At 50.5% G+C, this 20,830-nt stretch overlaps 1 protein-coding gene across 11 annotated transcripts in view; it reads left to right on the plus strand.

Moving 5' to 3' along the window:
• Positions 1–20,830, plus strand: part of MSI2 (musashi RNA binding protein 2) — a 392,818-nt gene that overhangs the window by 292,792 nt on the left and 79,196 nt on the right. For all 11 annotated transcript variants that reach the window (XM_053893321.1, XM_053893325.1, XM_053893326.1 and 8 more), the window contains exon 8: positions 20,097–20,179. In XM_053893321.1, coding sequence (XP_053749296.1) covers positions 20,097–20,179 — 83 coding nt within the window. The remainder of the gene's footprint in view (positions 1–20,096; positions 20,180–20,830) is intronic.

A 20,830-nucleotide genomic window follows, 5' to 3' on the forward strand; every position in this document is an offset into this window, starting at 1 on the left:
AGGCAGGAAACCAGGAACGAAGAACCAGAAAGCAGGGACCTCGTGAGTCCGCAGCACAGTAGTTGGGTAGGGACCGTCGTCCTTCAGAGGGATGGGAGTGGGGAAAGGGGTGCTGGCTTTGGGCTGGGGCAGGGCAGAGAGGCCAGCCAGTGGACTAATCCACAGATCGCAGGTGGAGGAGGCTGTTCCGGGGCCTCTCCTCCACACTTGAGCCTCCGGTCGCCATCCCCAGCCTCTCCTGGAAGGCTGCCCTCGTGGAAGGAAAGGCTGGATGCACCGTGTAGGGCACAGGGTTCTAGGTGCAGCGGTGACAGAGGACACTGGGCAGGGTGAGGGTCTCTCTCTGAACATGGGGCCTGTCCTAGCTCCTGCCTTCTGTCTTCTACCAAGTATAGCAGAACTTCTGGTTGATCCGTCTTGGGGTAGCGGGACCGACAGCTCTCCCGGCCTTCAAAGAGAGAGAAATGCTGCATTAAAAAAAAAAAAAAAAATCCCAACAGGAATAGATTTCTGTCCTGGCTGCCTGCTGGCCGGTGCCCTCGCCTCCATGGCAGCTCATCTCGTGGCAGACAGTGACTGGAGGATACGGTCCAGGGTTTTGTCTGGCTTGTGGTCTCTGTGGCACCACTGACCCCAGATGCTTAAACATCTGGTCCTGGCAGAAGCGGCATAACTGACTTTGAGTTGGCTCCGTGTGGTGAATCATCAGGAACAGAGCAGGCTAGACCTCTCCAGACGCATCTTTCAATCACCGCACAGTTCTTCGCAGCCGCCCGGACAAATGTGAACTTTTACCTAAGCCTTTGCAATTGCGCTTCTCGGAGAAGGGAGATGGCTTTGTCTGGCCAGGGCCGGGGGGGGGGGGGGGGGGGGGCCTGGGATTGACCCGCACCTGAAACCTTCAGCTAAGCAGGCTCTGCTCTCGGGACTAGGCTCTGGGTGGAAACTGGTAGAGGCAGCTCTGATGGATTGAGGCAGGGGTCCGAGATCCCTTATCCTAAAATTTCACCCGGTACTGACCGCATCTGGCCATAACAGATTCGGTCTTTGGGGAAAAAAAGCATCCGTATGTACAGGCTGATCAGCTGGAGGGCCGTCTTCCAGAGCCACTCACCATGTCCCAGTTAATTTGCTAAGCACACACTCTGCAGTGGTCACTCGTCAAGGGGATAGGGGCATAGGGGTGAGTGAGACCGATATTAGTCCTGGAGCTCCAGCCCGAATAACTGCATTCTTTGCACGACATGAGTTGGGTGCCTCTTCCAACCTTAAGGCAAAGCCTGGGGCTTACTCTCCACAGTATCCTAAAGGCTCAGCTAAGATTCCTCCGTGTAGGAGGTGTCTGGGTAATGTTTATTGGAGGAATAAGCGCTTTCTGTATTTTCTAAGACTCAAAGATGTATAATACTTGTATAATCAGAAGGTAACAAAGTTTAGAGCCCAAGGAAAGGAAAGCAAATTGGAGGTGGGAAGGAGGGGATTTTGATAAAGGTTTATAGGAAGCCCTGGGTTTTCATTGACCACGTAAGGGCTTTTTTTTTTTTTTTTTAGCTAGTGGGATGATGGAACCGCTATGGAAGCCACGAGAAGCTGCGAAAAGACGAGTTCAGTGCAGGGGTTGGTGCTTTCCAGTATGCTTCCCACAGTGGGGAGTATTGTGTTCCGTTCACCTCCTGTTGTAGGAGAGACGTGGACAAGGTAGACCATGTCTGAGGGGGTCTGATGGGGACTGAACACAGTATCGTGAGAGAAATTTCAGAGAAACCAGAGGAGACGAGCGTAGGAAGGAACAGGTGGCTGTGTTGGATCCGAAGGCCTTGAACTGGGATGGGCTGACTCCCCGCCTATAGACGGTATGCTTGAAGCTCCCAGGTGAAATGTTGATCCTTAGGATGAAGAACTTAGCAGTCCCTCAAGATCCCCTCTTAAACAAGCCATCTTTATGAAGTGGTGAGGGGTGATGTCCTCTCCCCGCCAGTGTTCAAACAGAAAAGAGAATTAATGGGGGGCATGAAGAGCCCAGACACCAGTGTGTTCCGTACGTTGCAAATCACTCGTGGATGTTGCTCAATTATGAAATGGTCCAAAACCTCTCCCTACCAGACCCTCAGAGATCAACCGATAATAGGTCAGGAAACTAGGTCTTTACGCTCTGGTCTCTATAGGAGGTATTGGTTTGGTGACCAGTTAACTCCCCTACTTGCTAGATGAGCAAGGGAAAAGGGACAAAACAAGGAACACCCCCACGCTCTTTGAGATGGTAGGAGGAGCCCCGGCCTGTGCTAAAGATGACAAAGAAAGAAACAAAAAGAAAGCCTTCTTGGGGTTGTGCTGTAAGCCGAAAGAGAAGGTAGGTTTTTATTTATGGAAAAGAGTTCTAACTTAGGCTGTTCAGGAGCACAGCAATTACGTGGGGTAAGATAGATGCCTCTTAATTCATTTGGCCTCTCTGGTAGGTGGCTAAGTAAGTGAGTCTGCGTCTTCCAACTCCGGTCCCTTCCTTGGTCTGTAGTATGGCTTCTGCTTGCGGCAGGTCACTGGGTCCCCCAGAGGCATCGTTGCTGGTAACCTCTCTTTCCTGCCACCCCCCGTCTCCCAGCAAAGCTTTGGACAAACAGCCAAGTGTTCGGCAGAGTACAGGCCTGGCTCTCCTTCCTTCCTCCCCACTCCTCCCCTTGTTGAGAAATCCCATTATCCGGGAGAATGATTGTAAAACTCCAATCTGTCTGCAGCCGAGCTGTGGACTGCCGTTCCCCTCCTCTGCTGCCACCCCGGTCCCCTTGTCTATCTGCAGGGGGAAGACGAATATCTATATATTCAGGCTTTAAGGATCTATAAATCTGAGTTGATTCTCTGCTGGTGACAGCCCGAACTCTTTGCCACGACGGCTTGACGTGATCTAATGGGTTTACAGCGGTTTGAGTGCTTCTCCGGCGCAAATGAAAGCAAGCGCTTAGTTAGGGGAGGCGTGAAATGGCATTGTTTGTTCCGGGCACCACCGCCAAGCTGGAGGATCATCTTCAAATTACCCACCCTCTGCTTCAGCCACCCTAGGACGAGGGGGCTCTCTGCCGAAGGAGCCATGAAGACTGTTCCCGCCGTGCGGGCCTTTTCTGCCTGAGAGGTGACAGGAGGCTGGGGGTACGGATCCTCCCCGGCTGTGTTCATTTTGCCAGGAAGCTTGGGGCTAATTGGGAACAGAAGGGATGCCCAGGGGAGGAGGAGAGGGGATGAGAGGGAGGGGGAGGGTCTCACCAAGGTAGAGGAGTGACAAATATTTGCTTGTAGCAAAACAAGAGTGGAAACAAGAGAGATGGCTAATGAGAGCTTTGGGGCATTTTTGTGCTGGCGGTTCTCAGGGGCCAGCAGTGTGGGTTGGTGTGATTAGTTGCCTTGATACTTGGCGCAAGACCAATCCCTCTTTTCAATATCAAGTTTCATAAGCGTGGAACAATAACAAATCATTATGAACCCTCTGGGAATGATGGGTGGGTGGTGGTAGGGATCCCCCCCCCCCTCCCTGCCTTCTCTCCAATAAATCCATCTTTTCAGCTCAGGTACATTTTTTCCCGTTGTAAATAGGGAATGGCAAGGGACGGGTTGTGTCGCTGCAACTCGCTGTATTGTTAATCTGTTATTAGGCAAAAGTCTTAACACCAGGCTGGGTGCTCAGAGGCCTCATTGTGAGCTCGGGATGGAATTATGCATCATGAATAAAAACCGCTGTCAACATGCATTGGTTTCAAAACATTAGAGCATATGGTATGTGATTATCTGTATTGTCAAGTGCAATAAAGTGAATTTGGATATAATAAAGAATGTAATATTTTAGAAATTTGGTAATAAACTAAGGAAGGGATGACAGCTGAGGTTCTTTAAGGCCCCAGACACAAATAAATTGAAGTTCCTGGTCTCTGCAGCCAGGCAGCAGGATGGCCACAACATGGCTCTGGGTGTGCCATGATTTTCAAGTCAGGTACTGCTCCGCTGTCTCTCAGTTGCCTTCTCTGGAGAATACGGAGGTTCTGGCTCCTGGGTTTGATGACAGGAGCAGGTGGTGGCTTCTGGTGGAGACTGAGGCCTTGCCTTCTCCCCTGGCCTGCAGGGCACTGGAAGGTCCATCCCTGATCAAGTGTGGCATTGTACCAGGCGTCTCAGACCCAACTGTCAAGAGGCTCCTTCTCCCCTGGGAGAGTCAAAGCCAGTCTCCAGCTCCCTCTGCCTCCTCTTGGTCAATGGGGAAGGTGATGGTCCAAGCACAAGAGGTCCTGTGCAGCTTCTTCTCAGAGGCAGCCACTTGCAGGAGCCCACACCCCACAGGGTCACGTTACTAAGTCGATAGAGCGAGTCAATATAAGTAAGGAAACCAGATCTGCAGAGGGGCTCAAGTACTCCAGCGTTTGACCAGGACAAGGAACTGTGCTAAGCTTCATGGGTATTGTCCTGTTTAAATGCTCCCCTACCCTAAAATACTAATATCCCCATTTTACGAGATGAGCACACTGAGGCACGGAGAGAGAGCTCACACAGCTGATTGTGGAACTAGGATTACAGCCCATGTCTGAACCCACAGCCCAGACTCCACTCACGTACAACCCACAAATAAGGAGGAGGCTCTTTCCACTCTTAACCTTTCCTACAAATAAGGGACCTCTTTCCTTTGAAAGGAAACATTTGAAAGAATGTTCCAGGAAAAAAAAAAAAAGTGCAACCAGGTGATTTCTCTGTTCCCACTTGTGTCTGGCAGAAGCTGGTCTGCATTTTTTTTTTTTTTTTAATTTTACCTTAGCTTTGATTTTTGCATCCAGGCTCCAGCTAGGTGAGGTAATTCATCATCACCCTAGCAGGTGGCCTTGGCCCTGCCGTTGTCTTCCTCTGGGAAGGGCTCCTGTCCCAGCTAAAGCTTATTGATGAAGGTTGAGGCAGAGTTTGTTTGCTTTTCCTAACTCTTTTCATATTTCTGACCCAGGGCTTCACCTTGACCCCAGCTTCTGACTTCAGGACTTACCTTGACCCCCAGCTTCCAGGAAACCCTAGGTGGGGGCCTCACCACCATACCTGGCCCCTTCCTACTCCTGCGTCTATGGGGACTTTTCCAGTCCTACCTTCCAGTACTGGTCTTGTGTGCTGCCCGGCCAGGCAGACTGTTTCATTATTAAACGTGAAGAATTGGGAGTCCCACCATTGGGCCGGTCTGAAGAATTTTGGGTGGCTGGGGAAGGAGAAGACATTTAGTCTATTTCTTGCCTGAATACCTCTCTAACTCCCAAGACGGGGCGGGCAGAGGTTTGAATAAACCCCTTGGGCCCAGAGATCTTAGGCCCCGATTTCCACTGGAGGTGACCACAAGGCGAGTTCAAATCCACCTCCAAATCTCTTGGTTTTGGCACCTCGGGATAGACCGCAGTAGAGCCGATCCCACATTTATGCAGTCCACATTTATGGATAGCTAAATAATTTTCAGGTCTCAGCTGGTGGCCCACTTATTCCAAGCAGTATTGGGTGAGGATATCCTTACATAAAAACTACAAGCTTGTACAGGGATGATGGCAGCAGTGTGCGTGCTCTCATTCAGTCCACAGGCCAGCCCTGTGAGGTCGGCATCTTTATTCCTGCTTTACAGGTGGAGACACGGGGTCAGGCAGGTTAATGGCTTGCCCAGCCAGTAATGCAGCACGGCCAGGATTTCAGCCACATCCTCTGCTTCAGGACTGGAAACTTCCCCGCGGTCCACGGAGCCTCACTGGGCTGACTTACGAGGACGTGTTTCTCTTTCCCTTCCTCTCACCCAAATCCTTCCATGTCCGGCCTTTTGAGTAGGCTACCGTGAGCCAGCCACCCCCAGATCTCAGAAGAGTTTCCTTTGGGCAAGAGAGACCGTGAGTCTCTGTTTCTTGAGTTTCTCCCCGACACCCTCGCAGAACCTGCAGAGGGGCCGAGGGCGAACGACGAGGAGATGCCCTTGCTGTACTGCCCAGGGTTCCCACCCACACCCACCCTACCCACTGCAGAGCGGGCGAGACTGTACTGAAGGCTCCTAATGATCTGTGAATGTATTAATCCTACTTTCTGTTAATTAACAATATGATAAAACCAGCATTTCCTAAGTCATCGCTTAACACATGTTTTAGCAATTATGTACTTAGTGGTTTGGATTCAGAATGCTAATAGAATAAAATTTTAATGAAGATACGATGCTATGAAAAATGTATCGAGAAGAGTTCAGGTATTGCTGCCATTAACGTGTGGGGAGCAGGGGTCTCGGTTTGAAGGGTGAACCCCCACTCCCACCCCCAACCCAGTGCCTTCTGAGCGCTCTGTGGGCTGAGCCAGGAGGACTCAGGGGATCCTGGAATTGGCTGGTTCTTGACTCCCATAAATATCTCACCTGAAGGCCATCCTTGAGGGTCCACACCGGCTGGCAGTCATGGGAGGTACTTACTTACCTCCACCCCATCCTCTGACTTTTAGTCCTTCTGAAACCAAGGGATGGCTTCAGAACCAGAGTTCAGGATATGGGTCCCCACCTTTCCTTCTAGAACAGATGTCTTCAAAATTTTCTAATCGTGCAGAAAAAAAAATTAGCACACACCCCCGGTATATCTTACTTAATTTTTAATTTCTTTACATGTACTACTATGTTAATATGTGTGTTACAAACCTATGTGAAAATAATATGATAGGATATATTTGAAATAAGTCCTGCCTAGAAGTTTATTATTAAGATATTTTCAGAGTAATGTGATTGAATAGGTGTTTTCTTTTTTAAAAAATTCTTGCTTTAACACTGTGATCCAGCTCTAAAGGAAGAATTCTAAGGGTAGCTTATTTTGGTACTTGGACTTAATGCCTGTCATAACTGAAAAATACACCCCACAAGATAAACAGATCCCAGTGGAAGAAGTACATTTGCTGTGCTGACTAAATCATGATACTAATTTTTCAATCCCATCCTCCAATTATGCAAAGGATTTTGTTGAAATTCAGCTTGTAAATTTCCATCTTCCCTGATGTCAATCAGTTTTTCACGCACGCTAATCAAGTGTTGCATTTTTTATATTTTTAAGAAATGGGTTCAAAATCCACTAAAATCTTCATTAAAAAAAAAAAACAGTTTTACATTTCTGTTTCCAAGTTTTAAAAGCCTCTGGAGGATGAGAGCCTTCGTAGGCTGACCCAGTTATATCCTTTTTAGCAACGAAATCACAGAAGGATACAAATAGTTTGCAAACATTTGTTTTCCTGGTGCTTTCTCTACAGCACAAGTTTCTGTTGACAGGCAGGTTCCTTCTCACCCGCTGGGCTGCCCCTTGTCCCATCTGATCAGAACGCCTTTGGGGGCTTGGTGTGGCTGCTGAGGAGTCTTGCTGGCAGAGAAGGGTCAGCTCGCCACTTTCTGTCCGTGGCATGTGCTTGTGTTCTCGGCATTCCCTACAGTCGGGGTGTGTGTGCAGTGCCTATTTTGCTCCTGAAAGCCAGATCTCACCATCTATACAGCCCTTGACTGGGCACACCTGAGGGGCATCAGGTGCCAGCCATGCCTACAGCAGGTGAGTAAATGAAGCGCCACTCTGACCTCACCCCCTTCGAAGCATTTTCTTTTTCCTTCAGTGCTCTGTAAAATACCGTCCAAGTATTTGGATATACCGTAGTATACCAAGTATATTCGGTGCTCTGTAAAATACCAAGACCCAAGTCTGTGATACATGGCTGCGTGGCTCCATGGGCACTAAGACCATTGATTGTGTCCATTTACTAAAATCAGTGAGGATGAAAGTATTTTTAATTTTTTTAATGTCTATTTTTGAGAGAGAGAGAGAGGGGGAGAGAGAGAGAGAGAGAGAGAGAGAGAGAGAGAGAGAGAGAGAGAGAGAGAGAGAAACGGAGCACAAGTAGGGGAGGGGCAGAGAGAGAGGGAGACACAGAACCCAAAGCGGGCTCCAGGCTCTGAGCTGTCAGCACAGAGCCTGATGCGGGGCTCGAATTCACGAACCACAAGATCTTGACCTGAGATGAAGTCAGCCGCTTAATTGACTGAGCCACCCAGGCGCCCCAAGCTGAAATTATTTTTAGATGAAAAATAAAGATTAGGCACTGTGCTTTTTCCCTTTTCCCAATGTCTCTGGACCCTAACTGGACATCTGAATCACCTGGGGCAACTTAAAAACACACAGATGCTCGGGGGCTACCCCAGACCTAACTCAATTCTGAGGGAGGGGCCCAGGCAGCAGTTATTTTTTAAAATTCTCCTAAGAGGTTCTGATGTAGGAATCAGGAATCACAGCTGAGAGTCATTGTTCCAGGCCAGTGCCTCTCAGATTTTAATTTGCATAAAAGTCACCTGGAGAATTTGTTAAAATGCAGGTTCAGGTTTAGGAGGTCCAGGGTGGGGTCTGAGACTGCATTTCCGGCAAGTTCGCAGGCGCCGATGCCGCTGGTTGGTGTGGGTCACCGTGGATAGCCGCCCCCTGCCCCCTGCTTCTCGGCCCCCTTCCCCCCTCCGCCCACCCGGGACCGTTGTCTGGACAGCCGAGGAGCAGATCTGCCGCCCCAGCCAGGCCGCCTGGATGGCTGCTCTCAGCTTCTCGGAGAGATCTGGCCTCCAGATGTTAAGAACAGTTCTTTTAACGGCCAAAAAAATAAACTAGGCCAGCCCCTGCTCCACGGTGAATAAGCGCGTGTGTCTCGTGCAGAGGCACCGTGATGGGCAGCTGCCCGCCCCCAAACTGCAGGCAGGCTTGCCGGTGGCACGACCAGCTGGAGTCATGGAGATTCGGGCAGAGATGACCCCCCCCCACACACACTGCAGGGGGAGCAGAGGGGTGGCACGGCGGGCGCCGAGCCAGGGCTCTCTGTCAGTTGGGACTATTCTGAAACCATACCTCATAATAAAAGTCCTATAATTTGTGGTGGCATTGAAAACCTGCTTCCAAGTGGTGGTGTTTTGATGGAGTTCTGGAACCTTCTCTGAGGCCAGTGACCATTCCCCGAGGACGTGTCGGAAGGGAGGCAGGTGGGCATCTTGGGGAGGCCCCTGGGGAGGCTGAGGCTTTTCTGAGGGGCCCTGCGTCCCTAGTGGGGTGAGTTGGGGCAGGGCTACCTCCGACCCTTCCTTTTTCAGAGCAGGTGTTGTGGTCTGGGTCCGCCCCACCTTCCCCTCGTCTCCTTCATGCTCCCTCTTCAGAGGACACCAGAGAAGCCCCCTCTGCTTGTTCCACAGCAGCCAGACTGCAGGCTCCCTCTTAGAGCAAAGGCAGGAGCAGCGGTCAGGGCGAGGGCCAGCGTCATCACACTCAGGACGTGATTTTTGTTTTTACCCAAAAGGATGCACTGTAGGGTCTTCTTAAGTAAGAAGACTGGGAATTTGTCACATGATTTGTTTGACCTCCCTCTGTCCTGAATCTCTGTTCCCACTGTGAGAGTTCGTGAAGCACCACGGACGTCTCTCTGACACCCCTCTCAGATGAATTTTAATAAATGAGGCTCAAGGCAGAGGGCCAGTAAATACACATGGAGACAGAGGCTGGGATAGGGAAGAAGCCGTAAGAAGTCTCGTTTGATTGGCGGGTGAGGACAGCTAACCTCTCACAAGTGTTTCCAAGCAATCCTCCTGGCTGGTGAGGTAGATTTATTATTTGTCTCACGAAGGATACTGAGGGTCAGAGTGGTTAACTAACCTGCTCAAACTCACACAGCCAGTTATTGCTGGAGCCAGGATTTGAGCCCAAATCTACCTAGATCCAAAGACCAAGCCCATTTACACACACACACCCACCCTCCTCAGGGGGCACATGAAGGTAGTTGAAACTCACCTTACCTTCCAGTGAGCTCACTGCATGGGTGGGGCCACAGGGTATCAGGAAAGGTGACAGGTTTGAAACCCACTCTTTTGGGGAGAGCCTGGGGCTAGCAACCGAAATGCCTCCGTGGAGAAGAGCTTCCAGCCGGTGCCCCATCTCTCCTGAGCTCAGAAAGCCCAGGGACTCAGAAGCCTTGAAGGACACGTTCTTACGGGTAGCCCATCGAAGCCACCCGAGGCTCTGCAGTTTCCAGAACAGACGCGGAGGCAGCGCGTCCTCGTGCCCTTGCTCCAGCTGCGCGCACGACCTCAGCCTCCTCCACCCCGCTGGGCGCGCCCTGCAGCCCTGGCACCTTCTGCCGGGGTCCTGATCCGAGCCAGTTGTCTCGCAATTTAATTTGGTGAATTTACCACTGCGTCCCAGAGTTTATATTGGCACTTAACAGCAGTAATATGTGTCTCTCTCGCCAAGAACTGACTATTTTCCCAACCAAGATGGAACACCACGCACAAAAAAATAGGTTTGTGAACTAATCTGCTGTCCTGACAAGTGTCATTCACAGAATCACTGCTACGGAGCGCACTCAGAATGAAATGAGGTGGGGGTTGTCTGGCCTGGATCACAGGTGCATTTTCCCCCTGGGTTAACAAGAGTCTGGGACGAGGCACCCCTCCCCTGCAGCCGCAGGCACTTTCAGACCACACGATCAGTACTCACGGCAGGTTCTCTCGAAGAAAAATGGTTTAGGGATGGTGGGAGGGGTCTCTCTCCCTCCACCCCATTTTATCTCCCCTCCCCTCCCTCTCTTCCTTCCAGGGTGTTTTTTCACCTCACCACCACCCCATTGTAACGTTCTCTAGACATGCATATAATTTCCCAGACTCCAGGAGGTGCTCCCCATCAGTAAAGTAGATATATAGATATATGTACCTCCCACCCCCTGAGTACCCGTTTGGAATTCTAACGTAGAACTTAGTTGCTTTTGTATAAGGATTTGGTAAACCGCTAACACCCCTGGGGGTAGGAGCAAGATCAGTCATTTACACTCTAGTATGAACTGGTCTCCATCCCTTCTTGAGTCTGCGACACAGATGCTGCTTCTTTGCCCCAATCTCCCCCTACCTTGGATAAGGGCTGGCCATGGGGCTTAGAGGTCCAGCTCTCCATGAAAGGGATGTCAGAGACTTCTTAAAACAGCTTTTGTCTCTCCCTTTATGTTAGAGGGAAGCCTAGAGATTCTCTCTTCTTTTGAAAAGTTCTGGATTCTTTTTTTACCAAGTGATCCCTACTCGACTCATCCTGAATTGGGAAACATGGAGCAGAGTCGGGCTTGGGTGGCTATCAGAATCACCAGAGAACTGGTTAAAATGCAGATTCCTGGGCCATGTCCACAAAGCCCACATTTAGGAGGCAGGAGAGCCCCGGAGGCCGCATTTTTAATAAGCCCCTCGCCCATCAGAAGGCCGGCATAGGACCACATCAGCAAACACTGGTGTGGGAGAGCACGTCACTTTTCACTACTGGCTTGGTTTATGGTCTGGAGGCCTCCATAAACAGTCCTGAGGTTACTTGTAACTAAAGCCTTCGTGAGATGCGTGCTGGTTCATGGTTGGCATCTGAATTTTAGAAAGTTGACGCTCACATTTCAAGGTCGGGTGTTGGCTCCGACACCCTTGGGCTGAAAAGGAAAGGAAAGTACCTTTCCAATGGAGAAATTGGCTCCCCTCTGGCAAATGCCACCGACCTAGCTTAATATTAATTTAGGGAATTCAGTCGTGTGCAGTTTCTGCGCAGTAGATTGGAAACCTGATAGTGCCGTTTTTGTCATCTGACTTCCCACACACCTGAGATCGCTTCCCTCGCCGGCCCCGAGTTCCCCTGCCCCCAGCCCCCAAAGGTGGCTGGAGAGGCGCAGGTGCGAGCTGGCTCTCCAGGTCCCTTTCCCCTCCTGATTAAGTGGTGTGTGGGAATACTGGAGGCCCGTGTCGATTCTCACCGATCTATGCCTTGCCCGCGCTCGAGCCACTTGTAATTCCCCACAGCCCCAGCCAGGCTCTGCAAGGCAGAAAGAAATATGACCAGGCAAGTTGAGAAAATAAATTAAACTAAGTGTCAACTTTTCTTGTTTCTCTCCTCATTATTAAGAGATGGAATGGGGCTCGTTTATCAAGCAGGGGGAGAAATTAATTGACACGGCTTTAATATCATGATGTCTGGCGTGTCTGGTCACATTCCTTCATTTTTTGGAAAGGCATTTTATTATAGTTTACAGCAACCAGCTGCCAAACTACTGGTGTAAACGAGGAAGCAGGTGCACGAATGATGCCACAGCGGAAGGGCTGTGGTGCCACCCTGAAGGGGACATGGCGGGAAGGAAAGGCCGGCTTAGAAAGGGCCCCAGAGAGGCAGCCTGTTGGCTTGTGTGGAGGAAGAAGGGTACGGGGCAGGTGAGAGGGACGTCAGCAGACCTCTTGAATTCAGCCATCTGCCTCCGGTGGCCTTTTGGCCCTGAAAGTCTTTGTTCTGACCAGCCCCAAGGCTGCATCCTGCCTCCATCACGGGTCAGTGTGCCTGCCCCTGTTCTTTGTTCTTAATCAGTCCAGAGAAGGGAGTGCCACGCTGTTTATCCCTCCAGGGCGGCTGACTCATTAGGGAGGCAGTTTGCTGCACGAAGTCTCCAGCCTGACAACCAAACCCTGTTTCAGGCAGGTCTGTGGGCAGGGGCTGGAAACGTTCAGAGAAGTCACTCACCCTGTGTCCATCCTACACTGGCTTAGGAGCACGCCGAGTTGTCTGTATAAGAGTCACCTTCGTCGTGTGCATCTGAAAAACCTCAGTTTTCCCTTCCCTGCCTTTCTGTTGACGGCTGCAGCCGGCTCAGGCAGCAGAGGAAGCAGGCAGGTAACTGGAATGGACGAGCACATCTTCCCCGCCTCCCCCCTTAGGCTCCTTCTGCTGGGTTGTTAGGATGAGGTGCCGTTGCCCATTGGGTAGACGTTCTTGCAGGGAAGTGTGACAGGGCAGGCTCCTAAGAGCCAGGTTGCGGGACAAGGTCAGACTCCTGATGTAGAGCGGGCCCGCCTTCATACGAGGAAGTCCTTCATCTGTAAAGTAGGGACGTTCCTGTCTCACAGGAGGGAGCTGTGAGGACTGAGTTAACGGCCACCCAATAAACGCAGGCAAGCTTTCTCTTTCTCAAATTATCATGAAGAGTATGGGCTGGAAATAAGTAACCACCTTTGGGATACCAGACGTTAATAATTGAACGAGTCCCATCCCTGGCTTGGTGGGAAATGACATTCTTATGTTACAAAAGTCCAGATTACCGCTCGGGTGTGAGAGCGGACGCAGCTGGTACTGTCACCCCACCTTTTGCCAAATACCTCATGTCTGAAACGCTCAGGAAACTCTAATGACAACTCCGAGTGGATTTCTCTAACATCCGGGTAACGTGCAGCCAGTGTCCCAGAGTGGCAGTCGGAAACAAGGCGCTTCTTTTGGAAAGGCAGCTTGTTTTTCTCTTGGAACAGATCCATCTTCCAAGTTCTATGTTTCCAGGGCGAAGCCAGGGCACGTGAAGCCACCCACCCTGCCACGGCAGCTCATCTCTGCTCCTCTTGCCCGATGGACGCGTGGGGAGGGGGGCTCAGACTTTCTCCATCCAGGGTTCCGGGAAAACCCCTGGAGGCAGATGAAACTGATTTGCCAAACCTGCTGTAGCCCATGCTCTTCTGGTGACCTAGAAATGTTCTGAGCTGGGGATGGGGAGCACAGCCCGAGATGACAGGTCGCTAACTGACACATAGCTAAGTGGTGGTTGACCCACAGAGCATGTGAGGCACCATGCCTCGTAGCCTAGGCTCTTGCCCTCTCGAGCCCTAGGGCCACCAAATCCCTCTTGAACACTTACTGACCCAAGGAAGTCCCTGACGTCCTGCTCTGGCTTAGTAGCCACGTGTCACCAGGGATGGGTCATTTAAAACAATGCCAAGCAGTTGAGCAAAATGACGATGGCAGAGCGTGCCCCACCTCTTGCGGGGTTGCCATGGAGACCAGGTAGGATGATGTATGAGAAGCATTTTGAAACCAGAAAGTGCTCCCCACGCCCAAACCCAAGAGACTTGTATTTATACTGAAAGCAGCCCACGGGTCCTGCCACTTCCTCCAACACCAGGTTATTAGCGAGAGAGGGAGGTTGCGTGAGTTATAAATATACTTGCGTACACATACCTCAAATTCCTCATGGGATATTCTGAATAAATTTGACAGTCTGGGTTTTTTTTTTTCCTCCCTCATTTTTTTCCCCATTAACCAAGTGCGTTAACTCGAGACTTGCATTGATTTCCGCTGAAGATGCATTAGGCACCACACGATTGCCTATTAGTGTTCATTGACCTATCTGATAAGAGAAGAAAATTATTTTGGGGGCGAGGAGGAGGCCAGTCCCATCTTTCCCTCCCTGACCTAAAAAGGAATTCTTTGTAGGTTAACTGTCAGATGTTCCCCAGTACCCCCATCTGTAGCAGGTCATTTTCATTGTGAGGTATCTCGTTTTCAGATTTCTATTCTCTCTTTCTGTGTGTGTGTGTGTGTGTGTGTGTGTGTGTGTGTGTGTGCTATAGCTTTGTATTATTCAAATGAATATTCAGTTTTGTTCATTTGAATAAGAGAGGGGGAAAAAAGGTTTGACTGTTAAATGCTTATCTCTTAAATAGAGCTTTACTTGTTACTTTCCAATAATAGCTTCATTCAGGAGAATGCTGGAGAATTTCATTTTCAAATGCGCCCTGTCGACTCCTACCCTATTTATGTCCATTTTAAACCCTTTTTGTTTGGAGTTTCATCCTCCCGACCCTTTCTTCGTGCCAGTTTTGCTGACTCCTGGGGGCCCTCAGATATGGGGGTGCTTCGTGAGAGGTTGGGCAGGTGTCATTTTGCTGATGACAGGTGAGAGGGTCCCTTTGGTGAACTAGCCTGCTGTCCCCCAAATTTTGACGCTTCGACACTGTCCCCCACACGGTTGTCAATCCCTACGGTTCCTCTTTGTTCTGAATGGCAGCTTGAGTGACTTTAAATACCTACAGACTTCTCTGGCTTCAGGGTGGTGCCTCCCCTTAGGATCAAGGGAGATGGGAAACCGAGCAGGGGGGATCACAGGGACATCCCCAGAGGGCCCTGATGGAGTGTGAGCCCTCGTAGACTCACCATGGATCAAAGTCCTTGCCTTGGCTGGGACCAGAGTAAGATGCCCTGTGCCCTCCCCCCACCCCACCCCATGCATCTGTCTGCTTCTTTTAGAAGCCCAGAGAGGTGAAGGGACTCTCCAGGAATACACAGCTCATTATTTGGTCCTTCCTTTTTTGAGCAAGGATAATTCCGTGTCTCCTTTACCTGGCTGTTTTGCCTCTACCTGGTAGGCTTTCATGAGCCACCATTTCTGATTCTCTGTGGGGCTCTCTTTTGGAAAAAATGGGAGGAAAGTAATCAGTCCTTCCTGCCCCTTCTCAGGAAGAATCAGACTTCCTGAGTTTCAGGTAGGATCTGTACATCTGACAGACTGTTCAAAAGACTATGATGCCTTGAAAATATTTATGCTGAGTGAAATAAACCAGACACAAAAGGACAAATACTGTATGATTCTACTTACAGAGGTACCTAGAGGAGAATGAGGTTGCCAGGGACTGGGGGAGGGACAAATGGGGAGCTATTGCTTGCTGGGTACAGAGTCTCAGCTCAGGATGGTTAAAAAAAAAAACGTTCTGGAAATGGATAGTTGTGACAGTTGCACAACATCATGGATATACTTACGGCCACCGTAGCATACACTTAAAAAATGGTTACAATGGTGAATTATATATTATGTAAATTTTTACCCAATAAAAAAATTTGATTTCAAGAAAGAAAAAGTCTTGGATGTCAAAAAAAGGATTTTTCCCACCCACCACCCGATCCTTCCCAAATTTCTAACCCTGCTGTCTTTTCACTCTGTTTAATTTATTTGGGGGCTGTTCTCCACTGAGTTACTAATTCATCGTAAATGGTAATGCACCTCTGAGAAAAAAAATGATTATATGTTAAGGAATAACATTTATTGATAATTAAGTGTTTACTGGTTTCTCTGCTTTCTCAAATGGAATAAATAAATATTTTAGACACAATCAACTTTGTTTTCTCTATCCGGGCCAAACAAGGTTGTCGAAACGATATAGATCTTTAAAATACTGCAAATGAGTCTTGACATCACTGAATTGTTATGCATCCAAGGTACATAGGCTTGAAATCCAGACTCTCTCCTTTGATCAGGAAAATCATTTTTGTGATACTCGAGTTTTGAGTCCTGTGGGGTTAGGGAAGGGACCAGCAGGGAGAATATCAGAGTCAGAATTTGAAATGATGCAGTGAGTCCTGCCCCCACCCTTCCTGATGCAGTCTGCATTTTAATTCCTGTCTCCTACCTCTGTCACACCTCTCCCCGGCTCTTGAGTGGTGGCACAGAGTGGGAGACTGGCGATACAGGCAGCCCCGAATGATACTGGGCCTGGAGTTCAGACCGTGGTTTGCACAGCGGACCAGGAAGGCATGGGTTGCAGCAGAAAAGCAGCTTCAGTGGTGGTCATCTCGCCATCATCACCCCAACGGTGACTTGACTTACCCTGGGCACTGTTCCAGGATCAAGTACCTGTGCTCAGCAGCAGTCTGGCTGCAAAGCAGGCTGTCCTCTGGCTTGTGGAGGGGTGCCCTTGACTGGCACTGGCTTCGTGTTATTTCCCAGTGGCATGGATGGGTTCGGTTCATTTGTCCACACTCTGTTACCTTCTATCCAGAGCACATGCTTGGCCCTGCAGGGGGAGGTCACATGTGACCCACCTGTGTGGGGGCGGCGAAACCTGTAACCTGGCTGTACTAGCTTCTTGAGGCTGCTGTTACAAATTTCCAAAAACTGGGTGGCTTACAGCGACAGAAACTTGTGCTCTCACAGTTCTGGAGGCCGGATGTCCAAATATGAGGTGTCAGCAGGGCCACGCTCCCTCTGAAGGCTCTCAGGGACACTTCCCTTGTCACTCGCAGCTTCTGGTGGCTCAGGTGTTCCTTGACTAGTGACTGCATCACTCCAGTGTCTGCCTCCGTCTTCACATGGGTTTCTCCCCTCTCTGCCTTCTAGGTCTCAAATTCCCCCCCTCCTTTCTCTCCTAAGAACACCTGTCACTGGGTTAGGGCCTGCCTTCATTCTTGAGATCCTTAACTTAGTTATGTTTGCAAAATCCTTTCTTCCAAACAAGGTCCCATTCATAGGTTCCAGGGGTTAAGACGGGGACTCATCTTCTGGGAGTCACTGTTCAAACCATTACGTTCATCCTCATTTGCAGGGAGGTTTCCCCTGAGTACCAGCCCGTCCTGGCTTGCGTAGGCATTCACGTGTTGGCGGGGTTTAGATACAGGCTAGAGAGGTGACCTTCAGAGACACATGAATGTTGAGGTGACCCGCAGGCTACAAGTGAGGGTCGTGAGGGAGGGGCAAGATCCGTTCGGCAGAGACGTTCTCCTTGAGTGGGAACCTCAGACTTGTGTCACTTAGGGAACAAATTGCTGTAGAAGAAGGACGTTGCCTTGCTGACCTCTGCATACTCCACTATGGAGCACAGGTGGGAGCCTGCAAATGCAGAAGGAAGGGCTGAGTCCGTCTCGAAGGGAGGCAGTGATGCAGAAATGGTTCGTTCATCCAGCCACCAGCTCCTCAGCACTCTGCGTGTGAGGGGCTCCGTGTGTCCCAGGGACCCAGAGTGAATGAAGCCCCAGCCCCGTCATCGTTCTTGAAGCCCCGCTAGCAGATTCCCCCATCCTCTGCCGTGCACCCTTCCCTCCCCTGAGCACCTTTTGAAGGGCACTGTATCTTAACCCTTCTTGAGAGGCCCCTAGCATCTGGGTCTAGGAGGGTGGGCAGAAGAGAGGGGGTTAACCAAAATGATGCCGGTCCCCCGTGTGCTGAAGGGGTCCCTGCCTGGGTGACAGGCTTACCTGATGGTTTTCACACTCCTTTGAAGGGGGCATAGGGAGCCAACACACCAAAGCCTGAAGAGAAATTACGTGAAGGCTGCCTCTGGGCGTGGCTCTCATCCTGCTCTGTGAACAACAGATGGACCCCAGGGGCCAGAGAGGAGGAGACGCCCAAATGAGGGAACCCAGAGAACGGCGTTGTCCCTGTCTCTACGGGGACCTGGTTTGGGGCTCAGGGTTGTACACCTGGTGAAAGGTTTTTTTGTTGGGCCTCATTTCCAACAAAACGTCATTGTGCCTGAGGACCCAGCCTCTCCAGGATGATGCTGGGGAAAACGTGCCAACTTTGAGCCTCTGCAGCACATACTTATGTCCCCCTGATGGTACATCTGACCCTCAGCCATTCGTGTCTACAACAGGCTGGGATGTGTGCTGTGGAAACACTGGCCTGGTATTCGGTGCATAGTAATAAAATATATATCCTAATGAAGACTGTGACTGCCATTTGTGTGGTAGTCCCAGCTCCCTGTTTTGCTGGAAATTGTTTCAGAGTAGACAGTGGCTGTTTCCATTCCTCTCCCTAGGAATTTTCTAGATCCTACAGCAATGATGTAGGAGCTCAGTGTTTCATCTGCCTGTCCTCTGCTGTTCCTTAGAGAATGTGGTGATGGAGCCGGAGAGGAGAGACATAGAAAGGACCGGAGAGATTCCCTCTCCACCCTGGGTTTCCAGGACCCAAAGTCAACACACAAGCTTGAAAAGGAAACACAGTCCTGATATAAAAGTAGCCATTTTGATTTTCATGTTCCTGGTTGGTGGGTCCAGGTTTGTGTTTGGCCAGGCTCCTATCTTTGGGGATGGCAGTGTCTTGGCCAATTTGAGCTGCTATTGCAAAGTACAATAGCCTGGGAGGCTTATAAACAACAGAAATGTATTTCTCACCATTCTGGAGGCTGGAGGTCTGAGATCAGGGAGCCAGCATGAGCAGGGTTTTGGTGAAGTCCCCCTTCCCGGTATAGAACGGCTGTCTTTTCACTGTCCTCACACAGCAGAAAGCAGACAGATAAAGCAGGGTCTCTCACATCGTTTATGGGGGCACTAATCCCATTCGTGAGGCCTCCACCCTCATGACCTACGTGCCTCCCAGAGGCCCTGCCTCCTAACACCGTCACCTTGGGTTAGGATTTCAACACATGAATTGGGGGGGGGGGGGGGGGGCGGGCACAACCTTCAGTCCATAGCAGAGAGCCTTGCAAATCCTGATGGGCGTGGGGGCTGTGACCTGAGGGGTGGTCGGTCTCACCACCTTCATCTGCAGGTGCGCAAAGCTCAAGGCGCAGAGTGGGGAAGGGGCTTCCCGGGATGACACATAAGTTCATACGTGCAAGGTCAGGTCTGCTGCGACCCCCCGCCCCCCGCATTAGGATGTCTACACCTGTTGCATGCATTCCCCCCAGTGTTAGTGCTCACACTATAGCCGCGTTTCATCTGAGGCGGGGCGCCATCCTGTGAGTGGGTCCATGTGTTAAAGCAGTGCTTTCCGAGTGGGGTCACAGATGGGGCAGCGTGCTGGAAGGGCGGGAGGGGCAGTCGAGAGCGACTCAGGATGCTGAGCAGCGGTCGCCTGCCAAAATTCTTCAGTACAGCTTGTCTAGCAAAGCCGGTCTCCAGCCGAGTAAATACAGTGGATAGCTGACGGGCTGACAGCAGGCATCAAACAGTCTTAAACTGCCCCAGATCCGCAGCGCTTTGGAAGCAGCGGTAGAAAAAGGATGCCTGCGCAGAACAGAGGCCTGAAACTTTTAATAGTTTCTTCCAGGCCTCAGGATGTCCTGATGAGGTATTAGAGGAAGTAATTCAGGAAGAAAAGGACAAATAACCACCTCCGTCTGGAGGCCGACCCGAGGGCTGGCCATTCCAGCACGGAAAGGGCAAGCGTGGCCCCGCCCCCACTCTGGGTAGCCCACCCACCCGCCTCCACACGCACAGAGCCACAGGGGCTCTGACCCTTGTAAATAACAGACGAGTAAATTTCTTGTTTGCTTCCGGGCAAATGTAAACCACACAGCGCCCGCCGCACGGGGGTGAAATCATTAACTTTTCCTCACTGTCAGAAGGGTGCTCGCTACAAATGAGAAGTCATTTCCTCAACCTGGAGGCCCTTCCCAGGGATCCGGCCCCCTACCCTCAGATCAGGAGCCTGTCACTGCTACAGGACATCAAAGGAAAACATGTAGCCGGCCAGAACTGAACTCACCACCCCCTCTGTTTTTGTGTTTTTGTTTTTCCTTTTTCCTTTAGGGTTTGGCTTTGTCACGTTTGAGAATGAAGATGTTGTGGAGAAAGTCTGTGAGATCCATTTCCATGAAATCAATAATAAAATGGTAAGTTTGCAGGGGTGAGGCTACCATGCATGCGATGTCCCCCTTTCCCCCACGTACACACCTTTGTCTTGCACGCTCCTGTAGCCCACATCATCGTGCTGGAGGGTGGGCAGGGCGGGCACCTTCTAAGACTCTGACGGCTCAGCTCTGGGAACGGCAAGAGTTGGCGAACTTTCAGCGAAGGGCCGAGGGATAAATATTTTCAGCTTTGCAGGCCACGCGGCTGACTGCCACAGCCTCTCAGGTCCACTGTTGAAACGCAAAAGCGTGTGCAGACAGTACCGCATGAATAAGGCTGTGTATCAGTAAAGCTTTGTTTCTGGACACCGACACTAAAATCTCATGCAGTTCTCACGTGTCACAAAATATTTAGTTATGTGATTATATTTTCACCATTTAAAAGTACAAAACCATTCTCGACTCTTGGGCTGTACAAAAGCCCGCGGTGGGTGGGTGGGGGACCACATTTGGCCTGTACGTTATAATTTGCCAACTCGTGGCTTAGGATATGTGTTGGCTGTTTGGCGTGGCTTTTTGAGGGGGCGTATCCTGGGTAGGAAGTTTACCACCCAAATTTGTTCTCTCTTTGGGCCCTGCTGGGCAATTAACATTCTCCCTTTCTGATCAACTGGCTGGTTTTACCCTCATGAG

This window comes from Panthera pardus, unplaced genomic scaffold (genome assembly GCF_024362965.1).
Source record: "Panthera pardus isolate Hobbes unplaced genomic scaffold, ASM2436296v1 HiC_scaffold_3, whole genome shotgun sequence".
Classification (NCBI taxonomy): Eukaryota; Metazoa; Chordata; class Mammalia; order Carnivora; family Felidae; genus Panthera; species Panthera pardus.